Source organism: Ochotona princeps, chromosome X (genome assembly GCF_030435755.1).
Source record: "Ochotona princeps isolate mOchPri1 chromosome X, mOchPri1.hap1, whole genome shotgun sequence".
Classification (NCBI taxonomy): domain Eukaryota; kingdom Metazoa; phylum Chordata; class Mammalia; order Lagomorpha; family Ochotonidae; genus Ochotona; species Ochotona princeps.
Genome location: NC_080865.1, coordinates 107,040,970 through 107,054,562, shown reverse-complemented (window position 1 = coordinate 107,054,562; position 13,593 = coordinate 107,040,970). Strand labels below are relative to the sequence as shown.

Below are 13,593 nucleotides of genomic sequence, written 5' to 3'. Positions count from 1 at the left end.
TATTTGAGACTCCTCTCCACTATTTTAAAGCAGACTGTACTTGCAATGTCTTTCTCAGCCATGGTGTTATTTGTGTACACTAGTGCCATCGATTTGTGTTCATTAATTTTGCATCCTGTTACCTTGCCAAATTCTCTTATGAGTTCCAATAGTCTCTTGACTGAGTCTTTTGGTTCTCCTGTGTATAGAGTCATGTCCTCTGCAAATAGGGACAATTTCAATTCCTCATTTCCTATTTGAGTTTCTCTAATTTGTTTTTCTTGCCTAATAGCTCTAACAAGGACTTGCAATATTGTATTGAATAACGGTGGTGAAAGTGGACATCCTTGTTTAGTTCCAGATTTTAGTGGAAAGGCTTCCAATGTTTCCCCATTTAGAATGATGCCGGTATTGTGTTTTTCATATATTGCTTTGATTATGTTGTAGAATGTTCCTTCTATGCTTATCTTGCTTAGGATTTTCAGCATGAAGTGGTGTTGGATTTTATCAAATGCCTTCTCTGCGTCTATTAAGATGATCATATGGTTTTTATTTTTCATTTTATTGATGTGATGTATCACATTTATTTATTTGAGAATATTAAACTATCACTACATGCCTGGGAAAAATCCCACCCAGTCTAAGTGAATGATCTGCCTGATGTACTGTTGGATCCTGTTGGCTAGTATTTTGTTGAGGATCCCTGCATCTGTATTCACCAGGGTTATCGGTCTGTAGTTCTCCTTTTTCTGTTGTTTCTCTATCTGTCTTTGTTATTAAAGTGATATTGGCCTCATAGAAAGAGTTTGGAAGGATTGCCTCTCTCTATTGTTTGGAAAAGCTTGCAGAGGATTGGGGTAAGTTCTTCTTGAAATGTTTGGTAGAATTCAGCAATGAAGCCATCTGGTCCAGGACTTTTCTTGGTTGGGAATGCTTTAATTACCAATTTCTTCTTAATCCATATTATAGGTCTATTTGGATGGTTAATTGCTTCCTGATTCAATTTTGATGGATTGTATGTGTCCAAATATCTATCTGTTTCTTCTAGGTCTTCTGATTAGTTTGCATATAGTTTCTTGTAATCGTTCCTAATAATTCTCTGTATGTCCGAGGTATCTGTTATTATGTTTCCTTTCAGGTCTCTGATGCTGTATTGATGCATATCTTCTACCTGCTTTTTTTTAATTAGTTGGGCTAGTGGGGAATCTATTTTGCTGATTTTTCTCAAAGAACCAGCTCTTTGATTTATTGAGCTTATATATAGTTCTATTGGTCTCTATTTGGCTTATTTTCTCCCTTATTTTGATTATTTCTTTTTTCCCACTAATATTGGGATTGCTTTGTTATTGCTTTTCTAGTTCCTTCAACTGTAAAGTTAGCTTATTTACTTGATGCTTTTCTAGTTTCTTAATGTTAACATTGATTGAGATGAATTTTACTCTTAACATTGCCTTGATCATGTCTCATAAGTAATAAATGTTGTGTTGATGCCTTCATTTGTTTCAAGCAACTTTTAAATTTCCCCTTTGATTTGCTCTGTAATCCATTGCTCATTTATTAATATATTATTCAGTCTCCATGTGTCTGCAAGTCTTCCTGAATGCTTTGACTTCTTGGTCTCTAGCTTCACTACATGATGGTCTGAGAAGATGCATGGTATAATTTTGATTTTTTTTTTATTTGCTGAGGCTTGTTCTGTGGCCTATAACATGATAAATTCTGGAGAAGTTTCCATGTACTGATGGAAAAAAAGTGTGATCTCTATCTGTAGGATGAAAGGTTAGGTAGATATCAAGTAAGTCCATTTGCTCTAGATTTTGGGTGAGTTCTGTTGTTTCTTTGCTGAGTTTCTGGTTTTTTGATCTGTCCATTGATGTTAATGTATTAAGGTCACCCACTATGATTGTATTGGAGTCTAATTTGTCCCTTTAAGTTCATTAATATTTATTTCACATATTAGGTGTCCTAGCATTTGGTGTGTAGACATTTATTATGGTGATATCTTCTTTGCTGGATGGACCTTTTGATCATTATGTGGTGTCCTTCTTCATCTGTTTTAATGTTTTTCATGTCAAAGTCTATATTATTTGATATCAGATGGCTATGCCAGCTCACTTTTCCTTTCCACTAGCCTGGAATCCTTTTCCATCCTTTCACTTTCACTTTCACTTTCACTTTCACTTTCCGCCTATTTTTGGTTGGTGAGATGTGTCTCCTGTAGGCAACAGATAGATGGATTTTGTTTTTTGATCCAGTCTGCTAATCTACAACATTTGATTGATGAGTTTAATCCATTGACATTCAGGGTTAATATGAATGGGTGGTAATTTGGTCCTGTCTTTTTAGCAATGGGTTGTTCATTGATTTAGTCTTCTGTTGTCCTTTTTCTTGGATGTTCTCCAGGTTTGCCTGTGTTTTTGTTACTTGCCATTCCGTTTTATCTATCAATAGGACATCTTTAAGCATCATTTGTAGAACAGGTCTGGAAGCGGCAAATTCTTTGAGCTTTTATTTACTGTGGAAGATTTTGATTTCATTTTTAAAGACAAAGTTTTGCTGGGTAATTTATTCTGGGATGACAATTTTTCTCCATTAAAATCTGGAATATGTCACTCTCCTTCTGGCCTGTAGAGTTTCCTCTGAGAGGTCAGCTGTAGGTCTGATTGGGGCTCCTTTAAATGTTAATTGATATCTTTCATGTGCATATTTAAGGATCTTTTCCCTGTGTTCAACTGAAAAGAGCTTGATTATCACATGTTGTGACGATAACCACCTTTGGCCAGTCCTGCTGGGAGTCCTGTGCCCCTCTTATATGTTATTTTCCAATTCTTTCTTCGTATTAGGGATGTTTTCATGTAATATTTCATTGAATACATGTTTAAACCCAGCTTCTCTTTCTGTGCCTTCTGGAACTCGTATACCTCTTACATTTGGCTTTTTAATAGTGTCTGTTAATTCTTAAATATTTTTGTTAGCTTGACCCAGCTCTGCTTCCAGCTTTTAAACTTTTTCCCCATTGTGGCAAGAAGTATCTTCCAATTCTGAGATTCTTCTGCCTTACTCATTCTATTATTGAGGTGTTCTATTGAATTTTTAATTTGCTCCATTGTGTCCTACATTTCTAATAATTCGGCTTGATTTGTATCAGTGTTGCTACTTCCTGTGTGACATGTTCCTTAAGTTCCTTGGACTCCTGTATGTGCTTCTCATTATAACAAGTTTTTAAAATTCTTTATCCTTCATTTTCTCTGTGTTTTCCTCAGTTAATTCTGAGGCTGACAAAGATTTTTGCTCGGGCCCGGCGGCTTGGCCTAGCGGCTAAAGTCCTCACCTTGAAAGCCCCGGGATCCCATATGGGCGCCGGTTCTAATCCTGGCAGCTCCACTTCCCATCCAGCTCCCTGCTTGTGGCCTGGGAAAACAGTCGAGAACGGCCCAATGCATTGGAACCCTGCACCCGCGTGGGAGACCCGGAAGAGGTTCCTGGTTCCCGGCATCGGATCGGCGTGCACCGGCCCGTTGCGGCTCACTTGGGGAGTGAATCATCGGATGGAAGATCTTCCTCTCTGTCTCTCCTCCTCTGTATATCTGACTTTGTAATAAAAATAAATCTTTAAAAAAAAAAAAAGATTTTTGCTCCTTTGTGGGGGAGGCATAAATAATGTTCATTGTGCCTCTGTCTTTTGCTCTTGGTCATTGCTATTCTGGCTAATAGATTCATCTTGTTAGGGCTGGTTTCTAAGATGTGCTGCCCACTAGTCTACAGGTCAGTTTTATTGATTGTATTTGGCATCTGGTTCTTTATTTTCAGTCATTTATGCCACTTCTTCCAGCAAGTTTCATTCGTGGGCTCTTGTATCAGGCTTCTACCATGGTCTCCGTAGCCCCTGTTTCTGGCTCACCACTCTCTAGCACCTAAGATCCCGTGCTGTGGCTGCACCCTTGCCTTGACAGTCTTTCTCCTACTCCAAGCTCCAGTAATGCTGAGGATTAGGCAGACACCTGCTGTCCTAAATCACTGGGTGCTGTTCTTGCCAGAACCTGCTGGCCTTTAGGTCTGAGGGACACCCAGATCTAGTTTTGTTGGAACTCATAGGATGCCAAGTTGGTACTGATTTCCCTGTTTGGCCAATGCAATGTGCTGAGCCAGAACTGATTTTGCTCCTGGCTTATCACATGCACAGCTCACTGTTTTCCCTCCAGTCCCTCAACCCCTATTTTTTTTAAAGATTTATCTATTTTTGTTAGAAAGTCAGATTTACAGAGAAAGGGAGAGACAGAGAGAAAGATCCTCTGTCTGTTGGTTCACTCCCAAGTGACCACAATGGCCAGAGCTGAGCCAATCTGAAGCCAGGAGCTTCCTCCAGGTCTCTCACACAGGTGCAGAGTCCCAAGGCTTTGGGAAATCCTCCACTGCTATCCCAGGGCACAAACAGGGAGCTGTGTGGGAAGTGGAGCAGCCGGAATATGAACGGTCACCCATATGGGATCATGGCCCATGTAAGGTGAGGATTTTAGGTACTAGGTTACCATGCCAGGCCCTAAGCTAACTTTTATAGTACTATAAACTTGCAGTTTTTAGGTATAAATGCAATAAAAGCCTAATAATAATGTTGTGAAAAAAATGACGAAGCTTATACTGAGAACATTTGAAGACACACGAATACATGGAAAGATAGGCCATGCTCCTGAATAGGAAGATTCAAATAGTAACAACATTGTGCAATCAAATCCCTAACAGATTTTAGAGAAATTTTGAATTTGATCCTAAAACACATGAATAAAACCAATGGACCAAAATCATCCCAGACATTCTGAATCTGTTTCTGGGATTTCCCTTCTCCCTGTCTGACTATATTACAGGGAAAGGATGATTAGGCATGTGGTAAAAACAGAGGCATGAATTGCATCCCTCTTTTACCACTGTGTGGTAATGTCAGTTCAAGTCCTTAAACATAAAGGCCAAAGGTTTAAGAGTTCAGAAAAAACATGTAGAAAAATAAAAGGCAGTCTCCACATAGAGAAAAGTCCTTCAGGACAACACCAGCATGTGCCCTGTGGGAAAAGATTGTCATAGTACATGACAGGTGATAACTTCTGTTTACCAAAAGAAATCTGCCCAAAAAAGCAGTCACAGACTACAATGTTCTAGTTTCAGTGGATTATTTTCTAAGACAGCTGAGGAAGTAATCAGAATAAATAAGAAAAATATCAATACTTTAGTTATAAAACTTAGCCCAAATCAAAGAGAAAATTCACGAAAGACAAAAAATAAAGTGACCCTTCAACATTTCAAAACATGTTCAAGCTAATAATGATAGGGACAGAAAATCAAGTAGTACTAAGATGTGATTTCATGTGCATTGGGTTGGGAAAACATTGAAATGTCTGTAGCAGTGCGAAGTGTTGGTCTGATACACTCCTGGACTCATGTAGGTTGGCATTTCCCCCACAAGTACTCTGAGAAATGGATTGGTGATTGCATGTAAATTTGAAGGTGCTTGCATCCTATAACTGAGCAATCCTATTTCTGTGGAAGCATGCTAAAATTCTCCCACAAGTGCACAAATGCTTGTAGCATGTAGCAGCATGACTTGTCAAAGGGTGTGAAACTGGAAACGGCTCATGCCCTTTGCTAACAGAATGGTTTTATTATTTTTTTTTTACTGCTAACTATTTTTTTTAATTAATTACATTGCATGATGTGACACAGTTTCATAGGCTCTGGGATTCCCCCAACCCCTCCCCATGCCCTCCCCCCCATGGTGGATTCCTCCACCTTGTTGCAGTATTACAGTACAAATTCAGTCAAGATTCTTAATGGAATGGTTTTTTAAAAGTCACATGACAGAATGACCTGCTAGTGAAAATTAGTTAAATGGGACTAATGCATTGACGTGACTATACAAGGTACAATATGAACCAAAGTCAAAGCCACAGAAAACACATGCAGTCTAGTTCTGTTACTATGACCTGTAAAGCCAAGCAAAACTAAACAGTGTGCTGTTTGAGAATGCCTGATGCTTACACAGTCAGAAAACTGTATTTAAAAATCAAAGTAGGGTTGAGGGCCAGGCACTTGGCACAGTGGTTAAGATACCGTTTGGGAACATGCATCCTATAGGATTGAATTCTGTTCCAGGGAAGATTCCTTGTAATGCACCTGGGAGGCAGCAATGTCCCAAGTCCTATGGTTCCTGATATTTATGCAGGAAACCCAGATTGAGCCCTTGGCTGTTGGTTTCAGCCTGGCCTAGACATGAATGTTATAGCCATTTGGGGAGTGAACCAGCAGATAGGAGCTATTTCTCTCTGTCACTCTGTGTCTCTGGTTATGCCTTTCAAATAAAAAAATAAACATTTTTAAAAGAACAGTAAAAGGAGTGACAGAAACAGAATTGTACCTCACCTCTTGTGGGAGGAGAAGACACTTGGGGCAGGGAAAGCAATGGGCCTCATCTGGGTTTTAACTGTGTTATGAAATTTATCTTAGGGACGCGTTTACTAGAAATTTAATGAGTTTAAGTGTCATGGGTCAGGAGCACCCATATGAGAAATTCTTGTTTCAAGGAGGCTTTGGGGAAGCATCATTCACCTGAGCCTTGTGATGTTGCTTCCTAGGAGGAACGCCGGACAGCCAACTCCCTGAGTGGTGGTGGTGCTCTCACATGGACCAAGAAATCCAGCCTAGATTATTTGGCTTTGGACTTCAATTCAGCATCACCAGGCCCTGGACAGCAGGTAGGAAGACATTTATGTCTAACAATTCCCAGGCAATTGAACTTTATCGCAGACTTTTCTGATGGTTGAACCATGATTGCCCTCTTTAGCGGTCTTGAAATTACACTGAGACAGAATGAAGAGTGTAAAGTCACCTGAATCTTCATCGCAGAGAGAAGGAAATACTGCTGTGTTTCCTCCAAGAATATGAACTTTGTGTGTTTGCTCCTCGCAATTTGTACTATAAGAAACTTTTTTTAGAGATGAGGGCAATGCAGGGAACAGTCCAAGTGTAGAGAACAGATGTTAGTCTCATTTGGCTGTACTTTAGGGAGTGGTGAAAGTCCTCAGCTAGAAGTGGAGCCCTTCAGTACAGGTTCTTGAATGCCAGACTGGGGAATCTGGTCTCCTTTGGATGGCATTTTTGCCTAGAACATAGGGGACAGAAATAATAACACCTCCATCAAGGGCAAGTCTAGTTATTAGTATCACCCACTGCACAATGTGAAGCCCAGAACAAATAGATGACACCTAATTATTCAGGATCAAAGGATAATCATAATACAAACTGTGCCTACAAATGTATCTTGGTGAAAACTAACAATGTACTGGCCAGAATGTACATTGTGAGTCTGTGTACATTTGCATATGTAGAACAAACTCTGCAAGCCGTTCCTCCTGTTTCACTGAAAAACCTCTATATCTCTTCTATCTCTGGTATCCTTCTGTAACCCTGAACCAAGCCAAGTCCAGCTAATCAACAGGTTGCTGTGGAGCAGTGCACACAAAAGCCATTCAAATCAGTTAAAAGCAGCACCTGCACTCAGCTGCATATGGCACCAGGGACCCTTAGCTTGTTGTAGCCCAGAGCCTCTGTGTTCCAGCTGGTCTTCAGTGCAGGGTCCAGACTGTGACAGAAGCTCCTGTCTGAGCCATTCCAGTCTCCTGGCAGAGGAGATGCAACAACAGATTCACAGGAGACCTCTTTTATCCTTAGGATTGGCATATGTCGGTTTCTCTCATTTTGTGTCTCAAAAAGCAAGCTGAATGCTTAACATTTTCCCAGTTGTTAAATGAGATGTCACAAAACTCTTTTTGTTCTCCCCTCTTCAGAAACTTCTCCTTTCAGAAGAGCAAAGAGTAGACTATGTGCAAGTGGATGAGCAGAAGACACAAGCACTCCAGAACACAAAGCAGGAGTGGACGGATGAGAGGCAATCAAAAGTATGAGAGGTGGAGGCTCAGGCCACATTCCCAGCAAAGAAACTGGGGGCTCAGTCTAAATTTTTTTTTTTTGCTGAAACCATCCCACTGGGCAACACAGGAGGTTGGAACTAAGAGAGAATGTGGACTTTCCGTGGTCTTAGTTGGAGCTTTTACGGAACGGGCCAGCCGCACCTAGCACTCTCTGCTCTTCCCTTCTGCAACTACAAAGCCAGTACCCAGTCACAGGAGGCAGACATTGAGGGTTCCACAGCTACAGACTGGAATACAAAAACTTCATTCATTTGGACAAGTCAGCAATGACAAAAAAGACTTGGGAGAATATTTTCCTCCAAATTTTGTTTAAAAAACATCCCCAAAGGAGAATTCTGAGTAAAGATTGGGGCCACCATCACAATCAACAAGATAGCATCATTTGAGTTCAACGTCTGAAATTCTGACTTCTCATGTCTTTTGATCACAGTCATAACTTAACAAAGGGATTGCTGGAGGTTATCTTGACCTAAGCTCCAAAAACACAGTTGAAAAGATCAAGCCTAGCACTCGTGGCACAATGCACCCTCCTTAATCTAAAGGTTTCATCAGAGCAATCATTTACATCCCCAAAGAAAGAATTCAAGTGACAACGGCCATGAGTTCCATGCTCTAAGGACACAGTCAGTAGTCGGCTACTTGTAGCCAGGGATTCTGTTTTTGCTAACGTTTTCCAAGTGTGCTTTCACAGACATCATGTCATCTCTTCTCAAAATACCTCAGGAGCTGGATGTGCCAGACACAGTCACTCCCATTTTAAGGAAAAACAAAAAACATAACTGAAAACTGGAAGAAGGAACACTTTGCCAGAGAACAGTGCCAGAGCTAAACCACGGAAGCAGGCTTACAACAGAGTTGTCCAGGCTACCAAGTGTGAGCTCATTCCACTCTCTCACACAGCCTAGGGTTTTGAGGAAATTGATGTATTGGGTCAATCTTGAAGATGTGTGCGAAACACCTATAGTACAGGACAAGTCACCATCTTCTCACCATTTTCTAGAGATTGAAACCAGTGCTTTGATGCTTGAAATGTGTGCATATCTAATGAGGGCTTGATCAGGCTAAAACACTAGCATCTTCCATCACTGCATTTAGAAATACCTTCAGATGTATTGGTGTGAAATCCATTCTTGGATCACACTACTATGCAATGTGTTTTTATATGAGCTAGCTAATGTTGCCAGATAGATTTTTTGCCACCTCATGGAAGGCACAAGTCATCCCTGGCTGTCCTGTGATGCTCCTAAGCAGGTTTTGAATGAGAGATGACAAAAAAAAAAGAAAAGAAAGAAAAGAAAAGAAGAGAAAAGAAAAGGAAAGGAAAGGAAAGGAAAAGAAAAGAAAAGAAAAAAAGAAAAGAAACGAAATCAGGAACAGTGAATTCCATCCTTAGGTCCCCTGGCCAGTTTTTCTCTTTTGTTTGAGAAATGTCTGGGTCCTGGGAGTTCACAACTCTCCATCTGCCTTCCTTTATGGATCCTGAGGACAGAGGGACCCACAATGAACATCTCAATTGGGCATGTGTTTTGTTTAATGTCGCTTGTTGATTTTTCATTATACCCGCAGTCAGAAGACACATTTGAGCAGCTAAGAGCTAAGAAAATGCTGGTCTATGCGAATCAGTGTAGTTGAGGCCATTGTAGGTTCTGATGCACGGTTTCTTTTTTCCCCCAAGATTTTTTTTTTTTTTTTTTTTTTTTTTTTTGGAATGAGTTAGAGAGAGAAGTAGAGACAGAGAGAAAGGTCTTCCATCCCGTGGTTCACAAATGGCCACAATGGCTGGAGCTGGGCTGGTCCAAAGCCAGAAAAGCCAGGAGCTACATTTCCTACATGGGTGCAAAGGCCCAAACACTTGAGCCATCCTTGCTGCTTTCCTAGGCACGTGAGCAGAAAGCTGGATCAGAAACAGACTGCCATTTTCCACAGTTGATAGGATCACCGTATGTGGAGTAAATGTTTACTTTACTGATTACCTGGCAAGGGGTGGTATAAAAGCATAGCCCCAAAAGTCAAGGGCCACAATGGGTTGAGGATAGCAAAGATGCTGTGGTTGAAATTGTGTCATTAGTGAAAGCCAGAGGGGGCGTTTTCCCTAGCAATTAAGGCAGCCAAGTTTCAGTTTTAGCTCCCAACTTCAGACTCTAGGTGAGGAGGCTTAAGTGACACAGTTCTGCCATCCTGGTGAGATCCAGACTGAAGTCTAGGCTCCCAGCTTCAACGAGGTCCACCCCTAGCCACCATGGGCATTTCGGGAAATAAATTAGCAGATGGGGAGCTTACTCTATCTCTGATTTGCAAATAAAAATTTAAAAGAATTATAAAACCTGAGTTTTGAAAAAGGTAACCTCATCCTTATTTCCAGGGTATATGCAATTATGTCCTGCTTTGACAAAACTGCTGAAGGCTGGCTCTGCAAAGGTGTAATGATTCTGCAAAGCAATAAAAGTAGTTTTTGAGCTGACAGAAGCATATGCTCCTGACAAAGGCATCGTTAGCCCAAACAATGCCAGCCAAATCTGACCTGTGGTAGAAACAATCAATGTATCATAAGACAGTATTGTGTTTCTGACAAAGGACCTGGTGTTTGCTCCAGAAATGATCCTAGAGAGCATCGTGACTCCGGTGGGACCGGACAGCACAGCAGTTCTTCCCACATTGTCTCCCATTGCTTATTTTTGTTTTGATTCGTTCGATCTAATTTCATTAGGGAAATCCTTCCAGATAAGGCTTGTCCAGGGCAGGAGTTGGAAGGTTCTCAAACCTACAAGCTGGGAAGGCCACAGACCCAGGAATGTTGGTACTTCAGCTTTCCTTGGGAGAAGTAGGAGCCTTGAGGCCTGACACACAGACCAGCAAAACGACACAAGAGGATTCAGCAAATGTCATTGGCCAGGCCACTTTACCACTGACTCCTCTGTCTCCCTTCCTACCATCTGTGTACCCTCCATTCATTGATTTTTCAAGTTCCTTTTGTTTTTACTGTTATGTCTATAGCATGAATAAAAGTCTTAGAAGGAAGAATCATGTCTGAGTGCTCTCATTTGTTTTAAGTGATGGCATGCTATGTAAATGAACACAGTTTTGAGAAGAGACTTAGTGTTTTCAAGAACAACAAATTGAATGTGACTCACATGCATTGGCCTGCATGTGTGTTAGCTCCCTCTTCAGACAACCACATGTTCATACCTTCCTTTTTGTTCAGTAGAAGTAATTGGGGGTAAAAGCAGCTCATTTGCCTTGACACCACCTGGAACGTGAGTTTTGTCATTGCTTACATGAATAAGGAACTACCCTGGGCCTGCCTCTTCCTGTCAGGAGTTTTTCTTTTCGTAGCTTCTGTGGGTGCTGTGTCAGTGTCATCTCTGTGACCCAAAGTGATGCAGACACAACCAAAGTAGGCAGAGATGGAGCATGGGAAGAGGGGCAGGCTTATATTTTAGGGAAATAGACCAGATGCGTTGAGGAGAAAGGCCCAGGGAATCGTAGGCCTGAGAGAAGGGAGTAGAAGCCACATTAAATTGCATACCCCAGGTAAAAAAAATGAAGCTGAAAGTGAACTTTTTACATGCATGTATACACACACACACTCCAGACCAAGCCCACAATCCAAAGAACAGGTTGACGGGCAGTGCTCTAACATTCTCTTCTAACAGTTCACACCCTGGGACTTTTTCTCAGGCTCCTGAAACTGCTTTACCTGCAAGAACAGCCGCAAGCTGGATCTGTGAGGCGCAGAAGTAACAGACCAGCTCTTTTCCCTCCCATTGGGACTAGCCCTGGAGAAGGCTCCTGTGGGAACCGGGGAGCCAGTCTTCCTCTGAGGTCACTCAATTTTACCACAATCCTGTCTTGACTGTGAGGCAACTAACAGCTCATGGTGGCCTCCCCAACGACACCTGACCTGGGACTCAGCCTGGGAACGGTGCAGGGAGCACCCACCCCACATGCCTGCAGGACGGTCCCCGAGACAAGCCCCCTCGGCACCACGTCGGTCGTTCTTAGCTGTCGCCAGACACGAGGCTGATGATGTGCTCCAGCTTGTGGCGCAGCCTGTGCTTGCGACACAAGGCGTCTCGGTCCAGCGCGGTGAGGATCTGCGGGAGGAGGGGCCCCTGGGCTTGGGCTCTCGGGGAGAGGACGGTGCTCTCCGTGCCAAGCAGAACCCCTACTTCCCAGCTGGCCCAGCCCGGCCCAGCCCAGCCCAGCCCAGCCCAGCCCACCACCCTCGCTCCCCGCACAGCGCACAGCACAGGGCATAAATCCATCCCCTCTTAACAAAATGTAAGAAAATCTTCAATATGTTTAATTGCTCAGGGTGTGTGTGTGTTTCATTATGCATATAGACTTTTTTATGCTCCCTTAGTCCTGGATGAGCTAGCGAACAGAGGCTTCAGGGTTAAGGCCTGCTCACCTCCTGGGTGGGCAGCAGCGACCCAGGAAGGGAAACAGCTGAAGAGGCTCCCTCCACCTCTCCAGAGGGTGAGGTGTGCAGGGGACACTTCTGTCTCTGGTAGGGAGTGGATTTACGGGCTATGCCCCAAGGCACAAGCAGCAGGTCCTATTGGCAAGTGTAGGAAATGTAGGTGCTCCTTGAACACAGTGGTGGTGCATGGCATGCCCCTGCTGTCCCAGGAATGTGTGTTCTTGCCAACAGCCCCAGCTCATTCCGAGGAGCACAAAGTCATTAAGTCACCACCCTTGGGAGACACAAGAACACAGTGCACCTGAGTGTCCTCCTGCCTTGTTCACCACATGGCCTGTCCCACCTGCTCTGCCACACAATGGCCTTGTCAGCCTCCTAGGAGGGCTGGGCTTCGTGTCCCCTTCCCAGAGTCCAGGCGGGTGGGCTGTTTCAACAGGCGCAGTTCGGTGTGAAGCCCCATGAATTCCAAAGCTCAGGATACCAGTGGAACTTCTGGATAATTCCATGGAATACCAGCTCTGAGCCCAAGTCACTGTGAGCAAGCCAAGCTGTGTGGTAAGACCATAGGGTGGTACTCAGATCCACAGAGCCCAGCCCAGCTGTTGTCCCAGGCAGACAGCACACCTGTGAGTTGGTGAGAGTACACATAGCTGTAAGTACACACATGTGAGTTCTGAGGCCACACACGTGTGTGAGTGTACATGTGTGAATAACGAGGCCACAACATGCGAATGAGAGTGCTCATGTGTGAGTATGCACGTGTGAGATCAACGCACATATGAGTGAGAGTGCACATGTTTGAAAAATGAGGCCATACCCGTGTAAGTCAGAGTACTCGTGTGAAAATGCAAATGCATGACTGAACAAGACCCACACACATGTGAGTGAATGAGACGACAGTTGTGAGACTGAGTGAAAATGAGTGCCATACACATGTCAGTGAATGACACTGCTCATGTGTGAGGGAATGAGACCACACACTTAAGAGTAACTGAGAGTACACACCTATGAGTGAGACCACACACGTCTGAGCGAGAGTGCACACCTGTCAATGAAAGAGATTATACAATTGGGAGTGAATGAGAAGCACATGTCAGACTCCATGACACCACACCATGTGATTAAATGAGACCAGACAGGTAATAGTGGATGAAAGCGCACATGTGAGAATGAATGTATATATTTCTTAAAGTTGGTGGGAAAATGGACTTGCAT

General features: G+C 42.9%; 1 protein-coding gene across 2 annotated transcripts in view; it reads left to right on the top strand.

The window, feature by feature from the left end:
* The window catches only part of GAB3 (GRB2 associated binding protein 3), an 80,867-nt gene extending 71,626 nt beyond the window's left edge, over positions 1-9,241 (top strand). For both annotated transcript variants that reach the window (XM_058658504.1, XM_058658503.1), the window contains exons 9-10: positions 6,600-6,719; positions 7,812-9,241. In XM_058658504.1, coding sequence (XP_058514487.1) covers positions 6,600-6,719; positions 7,812-7,928 — 237 coding nt within the window. In that variant the 3' untranslated portion in view covers positions 7,929-9,241. The remainder of the gene's footprint in view (positions 1-6,599; positions 6,720-7,811) is intronic.
* The last annotated feature ends 4,352 nt before the right edge of the window (positions 9,242-13,593 follow it).